Source organism: Medicago sativa, chromosome 1 (genome assembly GCF_051527215.1).
Source record: "Medicago sativa cultivar Bolivia chromosome 1, Bolivia_mono, whole genome shotgun sequence".
NCBI classification, from domain to species: domain Eukaryota; kingdom Viridiplantae; phylum Streptophyta; class Magnoliopsida; order Fabales; family Fabaceae; genus Medicago; species Medicago sativa.
Genome location: NC_140749.1, coordinates 50,545,456 through 50,567,163, shown reverse-complemented (window position 1 = coordinate 50,567,163; position 21,708 = coordinate 50,545,456). Strand labels below are relative to the sequence as shown.

The 21,708-nt window shown below is 33.5% G+C and overlaps 2 protein-coding genes across 2 annotated transcripts; both read right to left on the bottom strand.

Moving 5' to 3' along the window:
- Positions 1-3,534: 3,534 nt before the first annotated feature.
- On the bottom strand, positions 3,535-6,440 carry LOC146955134 (uncharacterized). The gene is made up of 7 exons (XM_085720234.1): positions 6,080-6,440; positions 5,572-5,822; positions 5,266-5,479; positions 5,094-5,185; positions 4,915-5,016; positions 4,504-4,821; positions 3,535-3,854 (listed from the first exon to the last, which is right to left on the bottom strand). The coding sequence occupies exons 1-7, from the start codon at positions 6,438-6,440 to the stop codon at positions 3,783-3,785; spliced, it is 1,410 nt and encodes a 469-aa protein (XP_085576360.1). The 3' UTR covers positions 3,535-3,782.
- Positions 6,441-6,564: 124 nt separating this feature from the next.
- LOC146955133 (uncharacterized) lies at positions 6,565-21,278 on the bottom strand. Its single transcript, XM_085747757.1, has 4 exons — positions 21,121-21,278; positions 8,247-8,412; positions 7,983-7,996; positions 6,565-7,280 (listed from the first exon to the last, which is right to left on the bottom strand). The coding sequence occupies exons 1-4, from the start codon at positions 21,276-21,278 to the stop codon at positions 6,590-6,592; spliced, it is 1,029 nt and encodes a 342-aa protein (XP_085603883.1). The 3' UTR covers positions 6,565-6,589.
- Between the last annotated feature and the right edge of the window lie 430 nt (positions 21,279-21,708).

Genomic DNA, 21,708 nt, shown 5'->3' with positions numbered 1-21,708 from the left:
TTACGGGTAAATAATCCGCTATTAAAAAAATAATTTTTTTTGTGGGGAAAGGGATAATAATTTGGGTATACATGTTTTAAAAAGTCTTTGAATAAAAAAATATCAATGTTATAAAACATGTTCAAAATTAAATATGATAGAGTTTGAATGGAAAGTCTATGTTAGTTTCATACAAAATTGATTGGCATGCAGTAACATATTTGTGTTTGAATGAAATTAGATAATAATTATATACCATATTAAATAAATTAAAAAAATTATAAATAATTTCGTCTAAACCAGTAGATAATTATTAAGAGGATGATTCAAGGTCTACATAAAAAGCAAAACCTTTTCTTTCCACAACCAATTTATATCTTAGGGTTTGAGATAAATCAATATCAACGAAAACCCTAGCAAACTGGCCAAATGTTCTTTCAATTATAGGCTTAGTAGTGATTAAGTTAGTACATATTGGAGAACCAATACCACTCACAATTGAAAAAAAAGGATATTCTTTCTCGAATACTCTTGGGATAAGCCATGGATCCTAACCCAAACATGAGCTCAAGGGCATTCAGATTAGAATTTGGAAGAGTTTTGGCATAGCAAGGAGTAAGAAAAGTGTGTGAAAAACGCAAGGTAACTCACCTATTCATAATATTTCGATCTGCATTAATTCGCTCAGCAGAATCTATTTCTCGTGGGGAATTCAACAATACAACACCATCCCCTCCATGTGGCCTCTGCCAATAACCCCATACAACATGTGCCACATGTTACTTGCGAATTGCTGGTTCGACGCCGTAAACTACCCTATTTCGCTTAGCGCTATAGAGCTCATCTAAAGAATCTACCCAAGCTGGTTTAACGAATTGCAATTCGCTTAGTCAAATATCTTTTTTCTCTCACAAACACTTTACCTTGTAAAAGTTCACTTCAACCTACTTATCTAAGATACTCAAACCATAACTCACACTCCCACAAACCCTATATAAGATGTAATGCACCATTTGATCAATTAATGAGAATCTATTTCATTCATTTCTTCTTTGATCATATGGTATTAGATTTTTCTCTCAAGTGAGAGAAGTTTGTTACGATCTACATTGGGATTCACATCTTTTCCATTGCGTTCTTCCTTTCTTTCTTGCATTTTCTTCTTGTTTGCATCCTGTTTACTCACGGGTCTACCTTCTTTTTCTCTGCAATTTCTCTACATTAATGTATCTTTTCGTTTCTTCTTTAACAAGAATTTTTCCTTGCTATTTTCCCCCAAGTAAATCACTAAATTGTTCCTTGCCTTTGTACCGAATTCTCAAATTGTTCCCTGACTCTATTAGTTATTTTGTATTTTAAGCCATTAATGCACTAAATAAGATCCAAAAAGAATTATGCCATTAACCACTAAATAATATCCAAAAAACATTAAGCCATCAACACTCAAAATACAAAACAACTAATAAAGTCAGGACAAATCTGAAAAGCATTATACCATTAACCACTAAATAATATCCAAAAAAACATTAAGCCATCAACACTCAAAATACAAAACAACTAATAGAGTCAGGACAAATCTGAAAAACATTTCACAAAGACAGGGGCCATTTTGAGTTATTAACAGAGTCAGAGAGCAATTTGAGAATTTGGTCCAAAGACATGGACCAATTTGATGGTTTACTCATTTTCCCACTTTTCTCTTGATTCCCTCACAACAATTTTGATTCTCTTGATTATGCATGATATTTGAAAGCTCAATTTGACCAATTACTTCCCGTATATCATAACGTTGCCGTGCCGTTTTGCCATTATTTTTGTAACGCCTTTTGAATTAATCTACCTATTTAATCGGCGATATTTGTTAAACTTAAATTATTTTCAGTGTGCTTTGGACCAAATTTTTTTTCCAGTGTGCTTTAAATATGCTAAAATAATTTAACTTGATATTTTCTCTGAGTAAGTAGGTGTCCCTTAAGTTTACTGATCGGGCACACTACTTTCATTTTCCTTTCCTAAATTTTTTCCTCTATTTGTGTTGTTATTGTTATTATTATTAACTAGTATGGAGTCCGTGTCAATTACGGGTAAATAATCCGCTATTAAAAAAATAATTTTTTTTGTGGGGAAAGGGATAATAATTTGGTTATACATGTTTTAAAAAGTCTTTGAATAAAAAAATATCAATGTTATAAAACATGTTCAAAATTAAATATGATAGAGTTTGAATGGAAAGTCTATGTTAGTTTCATACAAAATTGATTGGCGTGCAGTAACATATTTGTGTTTGAATGAAATTAGATAATAATTATATACCATATTAAATAAATTAAAAAAATTATAAATAATTTCGTCTAAACCAGTAGATAATTATTAGGAGGATGATTCAAGGTCTACATAAAAAGCAAAACCTTTTCTTTCCACAACCAATTTATATCTTAGGGTTTGAGATAAATCAATATCAACGAAAACCCTAGCAAACTGGCCAAATGTTCTTTCAATTATAGGCTTAGTAGTGATTAAATTAGTACATATTGGAGAACCAATACCACTCACAATTGAAAAAAAAGGATATTCTTTCTCGAATACTCTTGGGATAAGCCATGGATCCTAACCCAAACTTGAGCTCAAGGGCATTCAGATTAGAATTTGGAAGAGTTTTGGCATAGCAAGGAGTAAGAAAAGTGTGTGAAAAACGCAAGGTAACTCACCTATTCATAATATTTCAATCTGCATTAATTCGCTCAGCAGAATCTATTTCTCGTGGGGAATTCAACAATACAACACCATCCCCTCCATGTGGCCTCTGCCAATAACCCCATACAACATGTGCCACATGTTACTTGCAAATTGCTGGTTCGACGCCGTAAACTACCCTATTTCGCTTAGCGCTATAGAGCTCATCTAAAGAATCTACCCAAGCTGGTTTAACGAATTGCAATTCGCTTAGTCAAATATCTTTTTTCTCTCACAAACACTTTACCTTGTAAAAGTTCACTTCAACCTACTTATCTAAGATACTCAAACCATCACACACACTCCCACAAACCCTATATAAGATGTAATGCACCATTTGATCAATTAATGAGAATCTATTTCATTCATTTCTTCTTTGATAATATCACTACAAAAAAACGCGCCTAATTGCGGCGGTTTTAAGCATAGTTTGCGGCGGTTTTTAACCTCCGCTAGTTATTTTGTGGGATTTTTCAAAACCCCCGCATATACTAATCCCACAAATTATTTGCGGGGGTTTTTCGCGACTGCTGGTATTCATATCAAAAACCTCTGCAATATAAGTGTTTTATTTGCAGGAGTTTTTAACCTCCTTAGATACATTGTTTTTAATTTTTTTTTTATTTCCTTTTTGTTTGTTTTGTGGGAGTTTTTAACCTCCTCTAATACAGTGATGATATAAATTTGATTTTTTTTTTATCATTTTTTTCTGTATCTAATCTAAGTTGTTTTTAATTGCAATTAAAAGGTATTGTAAGATTTAATTTTTTGATTTTATCAATACACTCAATTCAAAAATAAATATCATCAATAACTTAAATATTTTAGTCTAAAATACCCATATATAATCTAATATCAATTGTGGCAATACAAAACATAATTAATAATAGCATAAAATATGTCTTCCTCTAAAAGGGATATATATCATCATAACAAAACATAGAGTCATTATCTCTTGTTCTACCATTATATATAATAAAATATGTCTAACTCTAAAAGGAATATATATCATCATAACAAAATATAGAGTCAGTATCTCTTCTTCTACCATTATATATAATCTAAAAACATCAGATGTTGCTTCCACCACATGATCCTCTTGCGTTCAAAGGCGAATTAGGCTCACTTGGAAGATTTGTCGACTGAAATTAAAAAAGAAAACACTTCGTTAGTTAAAATATTTGACGAAGCTTCCACAAAATTACCGAAAAAAAAATTAAAACAAACACCACACTAAACTGATCGTGCTCTAAACCAAACTGCTCAAGCGTAGTTGGTAGTATGAGTCAGAGTACAGTTTCATTCCAAGCTGCTCAATTTTTGCAACTCAAATATGAACACTTCAAGTATCAATTATGTGATAAAAGATTCTGGTTACTTAAATTAAATAAGTAAAGAAACAAAATCAAAAAGATATACACCGTCACTAAAAAAAAAAAACTAGTAAATAAAAAGACTCAAATCACAGAAAGTCACAAAAAGTAAATTGAAGAATTTCCCTGCAACAGAAAATAGTCAAAAATATTCTGCTATGGAAGGAAGATGGTTCAGCAGTCAGTCTGCAGGTGCAGAATTAAGTATTTAGGGTGTGCAGATACAGTTTATAATAGGATTATGGGTGTATTTTCTACAAACTCAGGGTGTGCAGGTGCACACCCTCACTTGTACATAGCTCCGCCAGTGCACATGATGTATTATTTAGTTAAAGAAAGGAAAAAATCCTTCAATCAGTTCACATGATGTATTATTTAGTCAAAGAAAGGAAAAAAGAAGGATCATAACAGAACTTACAATTGGACCAAAGAAGCTAGCTACTTCATCAGGAATCCTTCCTTCTTTCATTATAATGTAAGCTTTAAATGCTGATTCCAAGCTTGTAAACTTTGTTTTCCAATCGGTATCAGATGATGTAGAAGCAGCAGCTGAAATATTACTCAATTTTGAAAGTCGAACTCCTTTATTTCTAAATGTATTAGAAGGAACTGCTCCCATACCCATGGACCGCACTCTTCCAGAGTGCTCAGGCCCAAACACTCTTCCAATAACATCATCCGGAGAAATCTCAGATTCATCAACACTACTTTGAGTCAAACCCGTTTGAATTTGTTCCTGTTAGTATGCAAGTGATCACCAAGTCAAAAACATGCATAAACCAGATATACAACCATGCATAAACCAATAGTTTATTCCAATTTATCTTACAATTGTAGCCATTGCTGCATCATTTGCTGATGACTCTTTATCTGGTGGATGGGTTTCAAGGTATATTTCTCCACGATTTGGTTGTCGTCCCATTTCCAAGAACTAGAATAGAAAGATGTTAGAATAAATAGTAAATTGTATTAAATAGCAAAACATATGAAGTTAATTACTAAAACTACCATCTCATGTCTTTTTCTCGAAAGAGCTTTAGAACCACCCCTATGAGGAATCACTTGCTTGCGTCGATTTTCTTCATTTTTTTTTACAACGTGCCTATTAAAAAACAAATACAAATACATTTATTAATCATATAATTAACTGCAATAAATGTGTCAAACTAATCCAATTTTACCTGTGTTTCTGGTTTCAAACGATAGTTCACAAAATGAGCCCATTGAATTCGGTCTACACCATCGGGAACGCTGCTTATAAGTTCAGCCCTGGTTTTGGATCGATTATATATTTCTTTCCACATAGTTTGTCTATGCGCAGCCCACTTCTTTGAAATGTTAAGATTGCAATATCTCTTTGCTAGGTCTTCAGTGGTCATAAATTGGAATCGAGGCTTCAAAAAAGATATAACAATCACATTTTAAGCATTTGAATGATTATTTTAAATTAATATATAAATGAAAATCTATAAATGTATAATAATACCTTTAAGTCTGTTGCAAAGCAATTATCCTTGTATGCTTTTGGCATACCCGTTTTTCCATTCCACCTTTCAAAATTAATCGAAAATAATTGGTGATTTGTTGCTAAAATTCCACAATATCCTGAAAGCAAGGCTTGTGCTTCACCATATGGAGCATTTTGTTCATCAAATGGGACAATCACACGTTCTGCAATATGTAAGTTAACGACATCCCAAATCTGGAGTTTTATCCTTTTAGTAGCTCCTTGTGGGTCTTTTGCAATAAATACAAACACAAAAAGCTTCAACAAAGTTACAACAGAAACACACAACAAGAACACCAAGAACAACACAACATCATTCAGCAGTTTACATTTTTAAATTTGCATTCCAGAGGCCAGAAAGTGTAGTTAAATATTTAAATTTCGTAGTCCTACGTTGCACAACACAGCAGAAATAGCACAACACAAAAACTTAAAAACAGAAAACTAACAATAGAGGTATATTATTAATAAAATACAATGCATATACCTATTGCATCAACAGTCCAATGTGACGGAGACTCGCGCCCAACATGTTGCCTAGGTCTTTGAGATTGTTGTGGAATTTCATCATTTGAGGACGAATCTACCGGTGATGAAACATTCGTTGTAGCATATGATGAGCCTTCAATTGGTGAAGAGTTAATTGGAGCTTGAGGTAAAGAATTGGATGAACTTGAAGCTTGAGTTAAAGAGTTGGCTGGAGTTGTATTTTGAGGTAATGAATGGGCAACACTTGGAGCTTGAGTTAAAGAATTTGTTGAAGTTGGATCTTGAGGTAAAGGGTTGTCTGAAGTTGGAGCTTGAGATGTTGATTCAGTTGGAATTGTGAAACGCTTTCTCTTTGCCATGTCTGCATATTCATAAAAATGAGAAAACATATAGGTGAAATACAAAATGAACTATATTATGGCAAAATAAAAAACTGTATTTAAAAACTATTTACCTCAAAATAAAAAACAAATTATGAAAAAATTATCTACTAATATATGTGGGTATATTATTCTAAATCATCAACCACATCATCCATGGCCAATTCTACATACTCATCATCAATGTTATTGAAATGCTCAAGTACTTGCGCTTGATTTGGGACATTTTCATAAACTTCCTCGTCTATTTCTTCCCCCATTTCATACAAATCCCTTGGCTTTAAATGCACAGCAACACTCCATCCTTCATTAACCACATCTTCTACATAATATACCATTTGTGCTTGAGATGCCTCAATGTAGGGATCATGTTCTTCACGATCTCCAATATGAATCAATCTATCAAAATTTACACAGTTAAAATTCCAATTATCCTTTTTATAGCCTCTATCTCGTGTCGTATCTGCCCATTTGCATTTGAAAAGAGTAACCTTGAAATGACCAAAGAAGTTAATCTCAATGATGTCTTCCAACTTTCCATAATAAGGCAAATCTGCTTGTCTTAAGTTCCCATCAACACTACTTGAAACACAAGATGTGTTGGATGTCAAAAAAACTCCACTGTTCTGTGTTTTCAATCCCTCTTCTCGAGCTAAAGTTCGAAATTTGAACCCATTAATGTTGTAACCAGTAAATCTCCTTGCTTTGTCCATAGGGCCACGTGCTTTGTCCATAGGCCAAAATGCAAAATTGGTAAAATAATGTAAAACAGCAGGTTGGGGAGAGAAAATAACATAAAATTGGTTTCCTATGTCATTGCTGCCAGCATTATCAATTCACCATTAAGCAACAAATAATGTAAAACAGTGTAAAATAGAAGCATCAGACTTCATACATTCAAATATAGAATGTGAAGGAAAAACAAAGAGAGAAGTTTTCAATATTAACACCAAATCCATTTTAGCGTTTGTACGAAGATTTATTTTAAATATTTGATAAAATCTCAATGTGCAATAGAATGTGAAGGAAAAAGAAAGAGAGAAGTTTTCTACAAAACTGAACTATGACATTCTGAAAAATATAGTAGTAGCAGTAGTACAACTTACAATTATTTACAGTGAACAAAAAGCCTTCTACAATGATAACTATATCTGTAAACTAATAACTAACTAAGTAAACCAAATCTAACTAGCCAACTAGCACAAATGTAAAGAACTACTGCAGCGACGGTGATCAAGTGATGTGCATGACAGCATGAGTGTACTATGTGTGTGTGCTCCTAAAAGCCTAGGCATCAGTACATAAGCCAAAGTAATAAAAAGTGGAATAGGCTGAAAGAGGAAAATTTAGTCAAAAAAACAAACATCTTAATACAAAAGAACTTATGCCTAATTAGTCATGATGCTTAAACATGTTTGCAATGATAATTCATAAAATCAAACTTCATACATTCAAATACAAGTAACATATATAGAAAAATAATTTTACAAACAGTTAAATAAATTAGTATTAGTAGCTTACAAATGACATAGAACCTATGAAGCATGGGCACAAACAACAGTATAGAAAAGCAAATTCAACAGAACAAACAATGTCAAGAGAATCAATTCCAAATTTTTAATCCAGAACTATTATTCATTTAACACTACAGATAATTTACAGGTAGGAATTATCAAAACCGTTTCTAATTTCAATACTACTAGTTCCTTTCACCGATCAGTAAATCGAACATTACACAATTTCATACAAAATTAGAATCATAAAAGAAAGAATTAAAATCAATACCTTCTTTTCAACAGCGGTAGGTTCGACAGCAGCTGCAGCTCCACCACCAGCAGCAGGTGCAGAACCGAAAACGGCAGCACCACCAGCAGTGTCGGAGTTCAAAACGAGATGAGAGAGAATCAGCAAATGGTTCAAAACGTTATGGCTCAAATTACAATCCAAATCCCTAAAATTACAATCCAAAATTAGAATCAGCAAATGGCACAAAATCAGAACCAACAGTGAAACCCTAATCCCCAAAATCCCCAAAATTACAAGGCATGAGAACTGAAAAAGGAGAAAATACCTTTGAATAGAGAGAAGTAGAAGGCGACCTTGAAGGAGGAGCAGAAATTGCTTCCGCAGATGAGAGAGAGAGAAGGTCGCGTGAACCGCCGGCGAGAGATGTTCTTCGTGAGAGAGAGATCGTGAGAGAGAGAAGGGGCTTGTGAAAAAAGAAGGTCGGGAGAGTGATTGAAAACTCCACTGGTTCTAAGCTTGTGAACCAGGGGCTTGTGAAAAGAGAAGTTTAGAAGGGCTTGTGAAACTTTGTTTTATTTTATGCGTGAGAAAAGGAAAAAAGAGATAAGTTATTTGTTTTATGGAGAAATAATATTTAGATGGAAAAAAAAAGAGGGAAAAGGAAATAAATAATGAAATATTTAAAATCAGGAGCGGGTATGTGAAAACAAGGTCGCGGGAGAGTGAAATTGGAAAAAGGGACTTTAATTTGTGGGGGTTATTAAACTTAATTTGTGGGGGTTATTAAACTCCCGTAGAATAAGAGCCATATGTTGTCTCATATTCCCTTTTTTATTAATTTGCGGGGGTTTTTTATAACCTCCCTTAAATAACCGCCGCAATCAGGCGCGTTTTTTGTAGTGTATGGTATTAGATTTTTCTGTCAAGTGAGAGAAGTTTGTTACGATCTACATTGGGATTCACATCTTTTCCATTGCGTTCTTCCTTTCTTTCTTGCATTTTCTTCTTGTTTGCATCCTGTTTACTCACGGGTCTACCTTCTTTTTCTCTGCAATTTCTCTACATTAATGTATCTTTTCGTTTCTTCTTTAACAAGAATTTTTCCTTGCTATTTTCCCCCAAGTAAATCACTAAATTGTTCCTTGCCTTTGTACCGAATTCTCAAATTGTTCCCTGACTCTATTAGTTATTTTGTATTTTAAGCCATTAATGCACTAAATAAGATCCAAAAAGCATTATGCCATTAACCACTAAATAATATCCAAAAAACATTAAGCCATCAACACTCAAAATACAAAACAACTAATAGAGTCAGGACAAATCTGAAAAGCATTATGCCATTAACCACTAAATAATATCCAAAAAACATTAAGCCATCAACACTCAAAATACAAAACAACTAATAGAGTCAGGACAAATCTGAAAAACATTTGACAAAACAAAACAACTAATAGAGTCAGGACAAATCTGAAAAACATTTGACAAAGACAGGGGTCATTTTGAGTTATTAACAGAGTCAGAGACCAATTTGAGAATTTGGTCCAAAGACATGGACCAATTTGATGGTTTACTCATTTTCCCACTTTTCTCTTGATTCCCTCACAACAATTTTGATTCTCTTGATTATGCATGATATTAGAAAGCTCAATTTGACCAATTACTTCCTGATATCACAACGTTGCCGTGCCGCTTTGCCATTATTTTTGTAACACCTTTTGAATTAGTCTACCTATTTAATAGGCGATATTTGTTAAACTTAAATTATTTTAAGTGTGCTTTGGACCAAATTTTTTTTCCAGTGTGCTTTAAATATGCTAAAATAATTTAACTTGATATTTTCTCTGAGTAAGTAGGTGTCCCTTGAGTTTACTGATCGGGCACACTACTTTCATTTTCCTTTCCTAAAACGTTTCCTCTATTAGTGTTGTTATTGTTATTATTATTAACTAGTATGAACTCCGTGTCAAGCAGGGGTAAATAATCCGCTATTAAAAAAATATTTTTTTTGTGGGGAAAGGGATAATAATTTGGTTATACATGTTTTAAAAAGTCTTTGAATAAAAAAATATCAATGTTATAAAAACATGTTCAAAATTAAATATGATAGAGTTTGAATGGAAAGTCTATGTTAGTTTCATACAAAATTGATTGGCATGCAGTAACATATTTGTGTTTGAATGAAATTAGATAATAATTATATACCATATTAAATAAATTAAAAAAATTATAAATAATTTTGTCTAAACCAGTAGATAATTATTAAGAGGATGATTCAAGGTCTACATAAAAAGCAAAACCTTTTCTTTCCACAAGCAATTTATATCTTAGGGTTTGAGATAAATCAATATCAACGAAAACCCTAGCAAACTGGCCAAATGTTCTTTCAATTATAGGCTTAGTAGTGATTAAATTAGTACATATTGGAGAACCAATACCACTCACAATTGAAAAAAAAGGATATTCTTTCTCGAATACTCTTGGGATAAGCCATGGATCCTAACCCAAACTTGAGCTCAAGGGCATTCAGATTAGAATTTGGAAGAGTTTTGGCATAGCAAGGAGTAAGAAAAGTGTGTGAAAAACGCAAGGTAACTCACCTATTCATAATATTTCAATCTGCATTAATTCGCTCAGCAGAATCTATTTCTCGTGGGGAATTCAACAATACAACACCATCCCCTCCATGTGGCCTCTGCCAATAACCCCATACAACATGTGCCACATGTTACTTGCGAATTGCTGGTTCGACGCCGTAAACTACCCTATTTCGCTTAGCCCTATAGAGCTCATCTAAAGAATCAACCCAAGCTGGTTTAACGAATTGCAATTCGCTTAGTCAAATATCTTTTTTCTCTCACAAACACTTTACCTTGTAAATGATCATTTCAACCTACTTATCTAAGATACTCAAACCATCACACACACTCCCACAAACCCTATATAAGATGTAATGCACCATTTGATCAATTAATGAGAATCTATTTCATTCATTTCTTCTTTGATAATATGGTATTAGATTTTTCTCTCAAGTGAGAGAAGTTTGTTACGATCTACATTGGGATTCACATCTTTTCCATTGCGTTCTTCCTTTCTTTCTTGCATTTTCTTCTTGTTTGCATCCTGTTTACTCACGGGTCTACCTTCTTTTTCTCTGCAATTTCTCTAATTAATGTATCTTTTCGTTTCTTCTTTAACAAGAATTTTTCCTTGCTATTTTCCCCCAAGTAAATCACTAAATTGTCCCTTGCCTTTGTACCGAATTCTCAAATTGTTCCCTGACTCTATTAGTTATTTTGTATTTTAAGCCATTAATGCACTAAATAAGATCCAAAAAGCATTATGCCATTAACCACTAAATAATATCCAAAAAACATTAAGCCATCAACACTCAAAATACAAAACAACTAATAGAGTCAGGACAAATCTGAAAAGCATTATGTCATTAACCACTAAATAATATCCAAAAAAACATTAAGCCATCAACACTCAAAATACAAAACAACTAATAGAGTCAGGACAAATCTGAAAAACATTTGACAAAAACAGGGGCCATTTTGAGTTATTAACAGAGTCAGAGACCAATTTGAGAATTTGGTCCAAAGACATGAACCAATTTGATGGTTTACTCATTTTCCCACTTTTCTCTTGATTCCCTCACAACAATTTTGATTCTCTTGATTATGCATGATATTAGAAAGCTCAATTTGACCAATTACTTCCTGTATATCATAACGTTGCCGTGCCGTTTTGCCATTATTTTTGTAACACCTTTTGAATTAATCTATCTATTTAATAGGCGATATTGGTTAAACTTAAATTATTTTCAGTGTGCTTTGGACCAAATTTTTTTTCCAGTGTGCTTTAAATATGCTAAAATAATTTAACTTGATATTTTCTCTGAGTAAGTAGGTGTCCCTTGAGTTTACTGATCGGGCACACTACTTTCATTTTCCTTTCCTAAAACTTTTCCTCTATTAGTGTTGTTATTGTTATTATTATTAACTAGTATGGAGTCCGTGTCAAGCACAGGTAAATAATCCGCTATTAAAAAAATAATTTTTTTTGTGGGGAAAGGGATAATAATTTGGTTATACAAGTTTTAAAAAGTCTTTGAATAAAAAAATATCAATGTTATAAAACATGTTCAAAATTAAATATGATAGAGTTTGAATGGAAAGTCTATGTTAGTTTCATACAAAATTGATTGGCATGCAGTAACATATTTGTGTTTGAATGAAATTAGATAATAATTATATACCATATTAAATAAATTAAAAAAATTATAAATAATTTCGTCTAAACCAGTAGATAATTATTAAGAGGATGATTCAAGGTCTACATAAAAAGCAAAACCTTTTCTTTCCACAAGCAATTTATATCTTAGGGTTTGAGATAAATCAATATCAACGAAAACCCTAGCAAACTGGCCAAATGTTCTTTCAATTATAGGCTTAGTAGTGATTAAATTAGCACATATTGGAGAACCAATACCACTCACAATTGAAAAAAAAGGATATTCTTTCTCGAATACTCTTGGGATAAGCCATGGATCCTAACCCAAACTTGAGCTCAAGGGCATTCAGATTAGAATTTGGAAGAGTTTTGGCATAGCAAGGAGTAAGAAAAGTGTGTGAAAAACGCAAGGTAACTCACCTATTCATAATATTTCAATCTGCATTAATTCGCTCAGCAGAATCTATTTCTCGTGGGGAATTCAACAATACAACACCATCCCCTCCATGTGGCCTCGACCAATAACCCTATACAACATGTGCCACGTGTTACTTGCGAATTGCTGGTTCGACGCCGTAAACTACCCTATTTCGCTTAGCGCTATAGAGCTCATCTAAAGAATCTACCCAAGCTGGTTTAACGAATTGCAATTCGCTTAGTCAAATATCTTTTTTCTCTCACAAACACTTTACCTTTTAAAAGTTCACTTCAACCTACTTATCTAAGTTTGCCGTTTCACGTTTTGCCGCTTTTGATAAATTAAAAAAATAAATGAATAATATCATAAACCTCCTTGAAAACACGCGTATAATGAAACCTTTCCAAGTACTCCTACTTGATTAAAAAATACAAATAAAAAAATAAAAAATTAAAAGACAATTAAGGAAACATTACTTTAAATAGCAACTTTAAAAGAAATAACTACTCTTATTTGCTTGACAAACGTCATACTTGCCAAATAACTATCTTTACCTTATTATATTGTATGATTAACTTTTTGTTATTACGAGAGTTAAATAAATTTTTGCATCCCGTGAGCTTAGTTTAGTTGGTAGGGATATTGCATATTACTCCATCCGTCTCACAATAATTGTCACTTTAAAATACCAATGCAGCATTTATTATTTTTTCCATTAATATACCCTTATTTATTGAATTTCATCCAACTTAACTACTCCACTAACTACAATTAATAAGGGTGTTTTAGTAAATGACACTAATTTTACTATCAAAATCAACCCAACTAATCATTTCCTTAATAACCGTGCACAAAGCTTAAACGGCTATAATTTAGAGACGGATGGAGTATATGCAAGGGTCGGGGTTCGAACCTCGGACACTCATCTTCTCCACATTTAATTGTGTGAGCTCTAGCCACTAGGCTACTTGACCGGAACTTTTTTTGATACATAATATATACTCCCTCCGTCCCAAATTGTAAGAAAAAATAATCACACTTATTAAGAAAACTAAAACATAAGAATTTGGAGTATAGTTTTTAGTGTTTTGTTTGGAAAAAGTTTTAGAGAAAAATGTAAAAACAATTTTCACTAACTATTGATTATGGAGAAAAGAAAAGAGAGAAAAAATTGAATGTAATTTACATTTAATTCTATAAGAATAAACAAAAGTTTTTTTCTTTCAAAAGATGATCTTTTAGCACCATTAATCTTTTAGCACCACTGCTGTCAACCAACACTCGCGCATATGTAATGCGATGTCTCCTTCTCAATAAGAATCACACGAAATAACAGCAAAGTGGACTTACTTTATAGATTTATTCAACCAATCTACCAAATATTATTAACATCACGCAAATTTGATACACACTCAATATTAAGATAAATTGGTCTCATATTATAAGAATCAATCAAAGCAATTGCCTCTAGGAATGAGAGAAAAGTATCCTTCGAAAACTTCATTTTTCGTGTGTGTTCGGCAAGTAATTGAAAGAAGAAGAAAACTGGGCAAGCCGGTTATCAAGTTCAGATTTTAAAATGTTACACGACGTGGCTTCTTAATCTTGTGTGTGTTCGTCTGCGTGGGTGCAATCGTTTGTCGCTAGCATTCTCCTTGATGTTTCAAATGTTTGAACGATGTTTTACAGGCTTATTTAGATCCATATAGAAAGTTCTTCCATAAAAAATTTGAATTTTTTTAACATGAAATGAATTAGGAAAATGATCAAATGCACGACAATATTTGTCGTTGAGTATGCACAAATGGCTTTATAGTTGTCATTTAGCTTTTTCTCTTAACTTTGATTTGATCCAAAATGATAATTGTTGCCTTTCTTGAATTTTTCTTATGAGAAATCACAGGAAAACACTTTCTTATGCGGTGGTCTTTATCCAATTCACTTATACTTGTGTCTTATGATTGGATGGGTGGATTATCTATGTATTTCTTTGGTAACGGTATTTTTTTAATATATACTACATGCAAAAACACTCAAAAGCATCTAAGCTATAAGGAAGTGTTGTTTTTGGATTTCCAAACTGTTGTATTTGGATTTCCAAATTCTATTATCTACCGAAGTTGTTAATAGGTTGAGTCACGACCAGGTCGCTCTCTTTAAGACGTTTCGTGGCACTACCCAAAATTGTGCAAGGTAGACTATCAACCACGCCGCCTCCAGGATAAAACAAGCCCAGCTACAACTGTGCGGTTAACTACTGCACCGTAGAAAACCGTTCGAGAATTACACCTTCAAATATGGTACTAAGACCACTCATTAATACTGAAACCAATTTAATATGGTATTATTACCATTCTATATGGTGCTAAGACCACTCAAATATGGTGTTTCCACCATTCTAACTTTTAAGTTCTCCAAACTTTCAATATGGTACTACGACCACTCAAATATGGTGTTACCACCATTTCTCATCAAATAGAAAATTATTGAAATAATTTATATACTGTTAAGATCATTCTTAATTCCGACGGGACATTAGTATTACGAAAAAGGGACTATGATCTTAATAGTACTCTATATTCCGAAGGGACTATGAACTTAAGACCACTCTTAATTCCGAAGGGACATTAAACCGAAAAAGGGACTATGGTCTTAAGAACACTCTTAAAATATGGTTCAATCGATTGATCGAAGCCACTCGATACGGTACGTAACCGCTCTATTTGAAACCGAAAGGGACAGAAAGGAGTAGAAGCAGAAGAAACTTGTTAACACAAGTCGGAGGGAGAAGAGAAGAAAAGAATTCCCGACAACTAAATGAAATTCTTTTTGGTGTGTGGAATGCACTGTGTGAGCTCTCTATTTATAGAGAAAATTCACAACTAATAAGTGAGAAACTTTGGGAACAAGTAATATGAGAAACTTTGGGAACAAGTAACATATTACTTTGCGATTAAGTAATTCACATATTAGATCTAGTACAAAAATATCTTAATTGAGTACTAAAATATATTAAATTTAGTACAAAAATATATCATATTATGTACCAAAATATTTTAGCAAAACTTGGGGACTAAGAAAGCACTTTCTAATAATGATTAAATTAATTATTTAATTTATCATTTCCAAATAATAAAATATATATCAATATATATTTTTTCTCTAGTGCTTATGTACCCCCCATTAATTAGAGGTACACCCCCCACTATATAAACACTACTAATGTGTGTGTTCCATCCGATGTGGGACTTCCACTTTTTTCAATTCACACAACACTAGTTCTACCCGACATGGGAATTTGTGTTTAGTCTTTTTTTACTCAATTTCCAGACATGTTCCAACAATCCCCCACTTGAATTTAAAAAATGGTTTCAGAAATAACGTCAAAAACGTCTCCATAAGATTTGCTAGTAAACAAAGGTGTCGCCTACAACTTGAACCTCAGCATAGCGAGTAAAATTCTGATTAACAAGAGTTGCTTACAGCGTTGAACTCTATCTCAGACATAGAACCCACACACAAACCTTTTCATAAGGTGTATTCTAAAAGCCCGTGCGTTTATGGCCTTGCACGTGTATCCTGGTTTAACGAACGCTCTAGGTATTCTGCCCCGAATCCCATAGGAACCGGCCCTTAGTTCCACATTCGTATAGGTGAGTCTATCAAGAGTACTCCTGTAGCTATGTACTCCACTCCAAATAGAGTATAGATCTCATTAAGAGTTTCTATTATCTCATCCTTCTATCGCTGCAGGAATCATGCTTTCTTACTTTTAAATAGCATGTTCTATCACTTGTGACTTGTTATTACCCATTGAACCTATTTCTTGGGATCTCCAGTCATGTAGGTCGGGTTACCATCACTTATGACCTTTGGGCATTAGTCCCATCCTATTGGATGTGTTTAGGACTTTCTTTCTAGTAATTCCTTTCGTCAAAGGATTGACTAATTCTTAATCAGTACATACATGATCTACTTTAACCGTTCCTTTTGAGAGTAGCTAGCTCTCTAATCCTTTATGTGTTCATGCCTTAATTATCGTCTCTAACGATTCTCAATTTTTGTAATAGCTGCAGACTATCACAATGATTTAACACTTCTGGAAACGGTTTTATCCACTAAGGGATCTCAATTAGCAAGCATCTTATCAACTTGCTTCTTCACTAGTTTTCTCTAGTGTTCTCATCTCAGATTCATTCCATAGTGGACTGAGTCAATATCATCTGTTTTAACAAACAACTCCTCTAGTGATGCTCAATGTGCAAACACTAGTCGCTAAATATTCATCTGAAAGATGTTCTATTTTATATCTTGTACCATTTAAGTACAATAGGTTACTCCTCATGAAGTAATTCTAGAGTCATAGTTTTCTTAAGGCACCTCATGACTCTTTCTATAGCATGGTAATGCTTCTCATCCGTCTACTAGTAAACTTGCACAAGAGTTTCACGACATTAGCAATGTCGGGTCTAATACATTCAGTGGCATGCCTAAGTATTGCCAATGATGCTCACATTTGTTTTTCTAACTCCATCTCAAGTGTTCTTACACTTGGATCATAATATATGATTGCAAGTTTACGGTGAAATAATAATATTTCCTTAAGATCTTCTCAACTTTGTGAGATTTATCAAAAAAGTTCTCTTTTCTGATCTAGTAATCTTGAAACCAAGAATTACTTCAACTTTGTCTAGGTCTTTCTTATCAATGTTATTGATCAACAATGATTTCACATAATTCATAACATGAATCTTTAAATCAAATATGAGCAAGTCGTCTTTATAGAGACTTATGATCGTGCAAATATTATTTGTCACTTTCATTCACTTTATACTCATTCGATAGCATTAGAATGTCAAATTTTTCATGTCATTCCTTAAGAGTTTATTTTAGACCATACAAATAATTATCTAACTTACAGACCTTGTTTTCTTGTCCATGAATCGCAAAACTTTCAGGTTGTTTCATATAGATTTCTTCTTCTAGTTCACCATAAAAAGAGGCAACTTTCACATCCATTTGGAGTACTATCGAGTTATGAACGGCGGCTAAAGGGACTAGTACTCTTATGGATATGATTTTCGTGACTGGTGAATGAATGTCGAAGAAGTCTATATTTTTCTTTGTCTAAAACCTTTGACTACAAGGAGAGCCTTGTATTCATCAACCGTACCATCAGGTTTTAGTTCCTTTTTCCAAAATCCAAATACAACCGATTGATTTTGCAACTATGAGACAAGTCAACCAAGTGTCATGTTTTGTTAGACTCTAGAAGATTCATTTCATAGTTTATTGCTTTTTGCCATAATTTAGCATCCAATGAGGATATAACTTCTTTAAGGCTTAATGAATCTTCTTCTAATGTATAAACCAAGTTCATAAACTTTAGCAATTTTAGCTTTCTTACCTCCTTGAGGTTCTATGACATCTCATATGATGTTTTCATAACTATTTCTGATTAATGAAATATGATCAGATATAGTGCCCCCACTAGTTCTTAATATACAAGGGTAATTTAGTTTACCCCCACTAGTGCCCCCACCATTCTTTAATTTACAGGGGTACTTACTTCATAGAAATCAACATTAAATTCTATGATCACTTTAACATTTAGGTCATAAAACCTATATGTTTCGTTATTTATCGCATACCCGATGAATACACATTCATAGGTTCTACTAGTGAGTTTAACTCTCTTGGGGTCTGTTAGCCAATATATTTTACTAGCTGTAATAAATGTGGTCAAAGTATAGTTGACCTAGATTTAAAGAAGATTCGAACAGAGTGTTGTATTGAAAGCAAATATGGGTTCGAAGATGGTAGAAGACTTCGATAAAGCAGTTTTCGAAGGTGGTTATCAACGGTTATTCTTTAAGTCAGTTTGTATTTTAAGTTTGTTTTCAAATAAGTAAAACTGTCGACTTGTGGCAGTTGTAGTTTGAATTTCAAAGAAGTGTAGTTATTTCTAGACTTAGTATAAATAGTAGTTTTTCATAGGAAAAACGGGTCACAATTCCATCATACAAACTTACACTCAAAGTATCCGTATGGAAGCGAGAAACGAGTCACAAGTTGCAATGTATGAATCTGTGTACCAACTCTTATTTAATCAATGCAATTTACCCTTTTTTCTTTAAGTGTTCTTGCACTTTACTTTGTTAAGTTCGATTGAGTTCAAGTGGATTGAATTCGATTGTTTTTATTGTATTTCTTATATTTTCGACACCAAAACACAGAATTTCTAACAACAAGAACAAACACAATATGTCCTAAGATTTACTGGTTGATCTTGCAAGTTACCATGTGTAAACCAGCGGTTGTTTACGAAAATCCAACGTAAACAAATTGGCACGCCTGGTGGGACTGTTTGTGTTTTTTTTTTTTTTTTTTGTTTATAGTTTTTGTTAGAGTTTCTTTTAATTCTGGTTTGTTTTGTTGTGTATGCAATTAAGAAACAAGAAATTGCTTCTTAATATGACACGCGCTAACAACCAAAAGAAAACAAATCCAACATCTTCAAATGAAGATGTGGATCAATTGACGGTTGAAGATGATGTTTCATCCCCAGGGAATGTTAGAACATCACAGGCTGTTCCGATTAGTAATACAGTCACTCAAACATCGTCTCAGGCCATGCCTTCGATGGCCACAGTAATTTCTCAAGCCATACCTTCGATGGTTACCCAAACTTCCCATGATTATCCAAATAATACTTCTATTCAAGGAGTTTGGGATCATAGATCAATGCCATATGGTATGCCATCATCATTGATGCAAGGCTTACAAACTAGTGGTAATATGTTTTCAGAGAATTTAAATGTATCATTACCACAACTTTTTGGTCCTGGGATATCTACAACATATAGAAGTTCCCAACAAAATTTAACCAACGCTTCTATGGCTGCCATTAGGCAAACTATGGAAGAAACTAATCATGATATGGTTAATATGATGACCCAACAAATTGGTACTGTCATAAATCCTTTAATTCGAGACACCAATACTAGTTATCAACGGTTGTCTGATCAAATGGAAAGAATTGCCAATTTCTTTGGCGCTCCACCAATCCAAAATACCCAATTGCCTCAAAATCGAAATTTGAGGGCAATTGAAATAATTGCTGATGAACCAGTGGTTCGAAATCATGAAAATATTGTCCAACCACAAGTAGTACAACCACAAGTTCAGGCAGAACCTGAAAGACAACCCATTTTGGTTAACAGAAACCAAGATGCCGATCAAGTGGTTTTACATGCCCATCGAAACAATTTCGATGGTCAGAATAATATAGCGGGTATTGTCGAGGCTTTGTTAGCCCAAAATGGTTTGAATATGGGTTTACATAGACCAAATTTTGTGTCTCCTTTGTCTGAGTATGTTTTAGACGCTGAATTGCCTAGAAATTGGAAAATTCCGAAGTTTACCAAATTTGCTGGAGAAACTAATGAATCTACTGTCGAACACATTGCTAGGTTTCTCATGGAAGCAGGAAATATTGCAGAAAATGAAAATTTGAGAATGAAATATTTCCCAAGTTCTTTGACAAAAAATGCTTTTACTTGGTTTACAACTTTACCTCCTCACTCAATTTATAGTTGGAACCAATTAGAAAAAGCCTTTCATGAACAATTTTACATGGGTCATTCTAAGATTAGTTTGAAAGAATTGGCCAGTGTTCGACGTAAAAGTCATGAGACAATCGATGATTATCTCAATAGGTTTCGTCTCCTTAAGGCTAGATGTTTTACTTCTGTTCCAGAATATGAATTGGTCGAAATGGCTGCTGGTGGCCTCGATTATTCTGTTCGAAAGAAATTAGATACCCAGTACCTAAGAGACATGGCCCAATTGGCAGACAGAGTTCGACAAGTTGAAAGACTTAAAGCTGAAAAAACTAGAACTCATAACAAATTTCCTAAAAAGGAAAAAATTGCCTATATAGAAACAGGAGATAGTGAATCCGAATTCGATTGGGGTTTAGATATCATTGAAGACAATGATATAAACCTAGCAGAATTAAAAGATGGACCTCCATATGCTTGTAAAATGTTGAGGCCATCCAATGGAAAAAATCCTGAAGATCCCAAGAGTGACAAATATCCTTCTAAAACTTATACTTTTGATATTACTAAAAGTGATGAAATCTTTGATCTTTTAGTTAATGATGGAATAATATTAGTGCCACCTAATATGAAGTTGCCTCCTTTGGAACAAAGGAAGAAAAGAGGATTTTGTAAATTCCATGGGTTTTTAGGTCATAACTTATCTCGATGTACTCGTTTCAGGGATTCTGTACAAAAAGCTCTTGACGAAGGGAGGCTGAAATTTGGAGAGAAATCAAAACAGCAAGTGGATGGAGATCCTATGAAAAAGGCAGAGTCCATGTTTGCTGATGTTTCTGCCAATGTGGCAGAATCCATGTTTGCTGGTATTTCTATCAATATGGTGGAAATTTCAGATAATATTGATACAGAAATGGTTACTGAGGACCATCAAATTGAAGAGCCAGTGGTTACTGAAGATCAATTGGCCAAGGAAATGGAGAAAGCATATCCAAAGGCTGAAGAAGATTTGGTTGATTTTTTAAACCGATGTAAAATATCTAACACCAATGCTATGCTTTGTCCTCGATGCAGTGCAGTGTTCGATAAAGAAGCTGCAAAAGCAGTTGAAGGATATCAACCTCAAACAAAACGTAAAGGAGGGTGGTTCGAGAACCGTTCTAAATTTGGCTTTAACAAAAGAGGTGTTCCTTACAAGATGAAAACTTCAGAGAAGTATCAAGTGAAGAATCATAAGAAGACGTTCGTTCCTTCATCGAAGTCTCCTATTGATACTTGGGTTTTCTCT

Bases quoted from the DNA above. Each gene is read 5' to 3' on its own strand.
- LOC146955134 (XM_085720234.1), bottom strand. From the start codon at position 6,440: ATGGCAAAGAGAAAGCGTTTCACAATTCCAACTGAATCAACATCTCAA. The intron at 5,823-6,079 runs GTATATGCATTG...TTATTGCAAAAG, and splicing joins TTGGACTGTTGATGCAATAG to ACCCACAAGGAGCTACTAAA. The intron at 3,855-4,503 runs GTAAGTTCTGTT...TTTTAATTTCAG, and splicing joins CTAGCTTCTTTGGTCCAATT to TCGACAAATCTTCCAAGTGA.
- LOC146955133 (XM_085747757.1), bottom strand. From the start codon at position 21,278: ATGGATTCTGCCACATTGGCAGAAACATCAGCAAACATGGACTCTGCC. The intron at 8,413-21,120 runs GTTATGACCTAA...TTGTAATTTTAG, and splicing joins AAACGAGTACATCGAGATAA to GGATTTGGATTGTAATTTGA.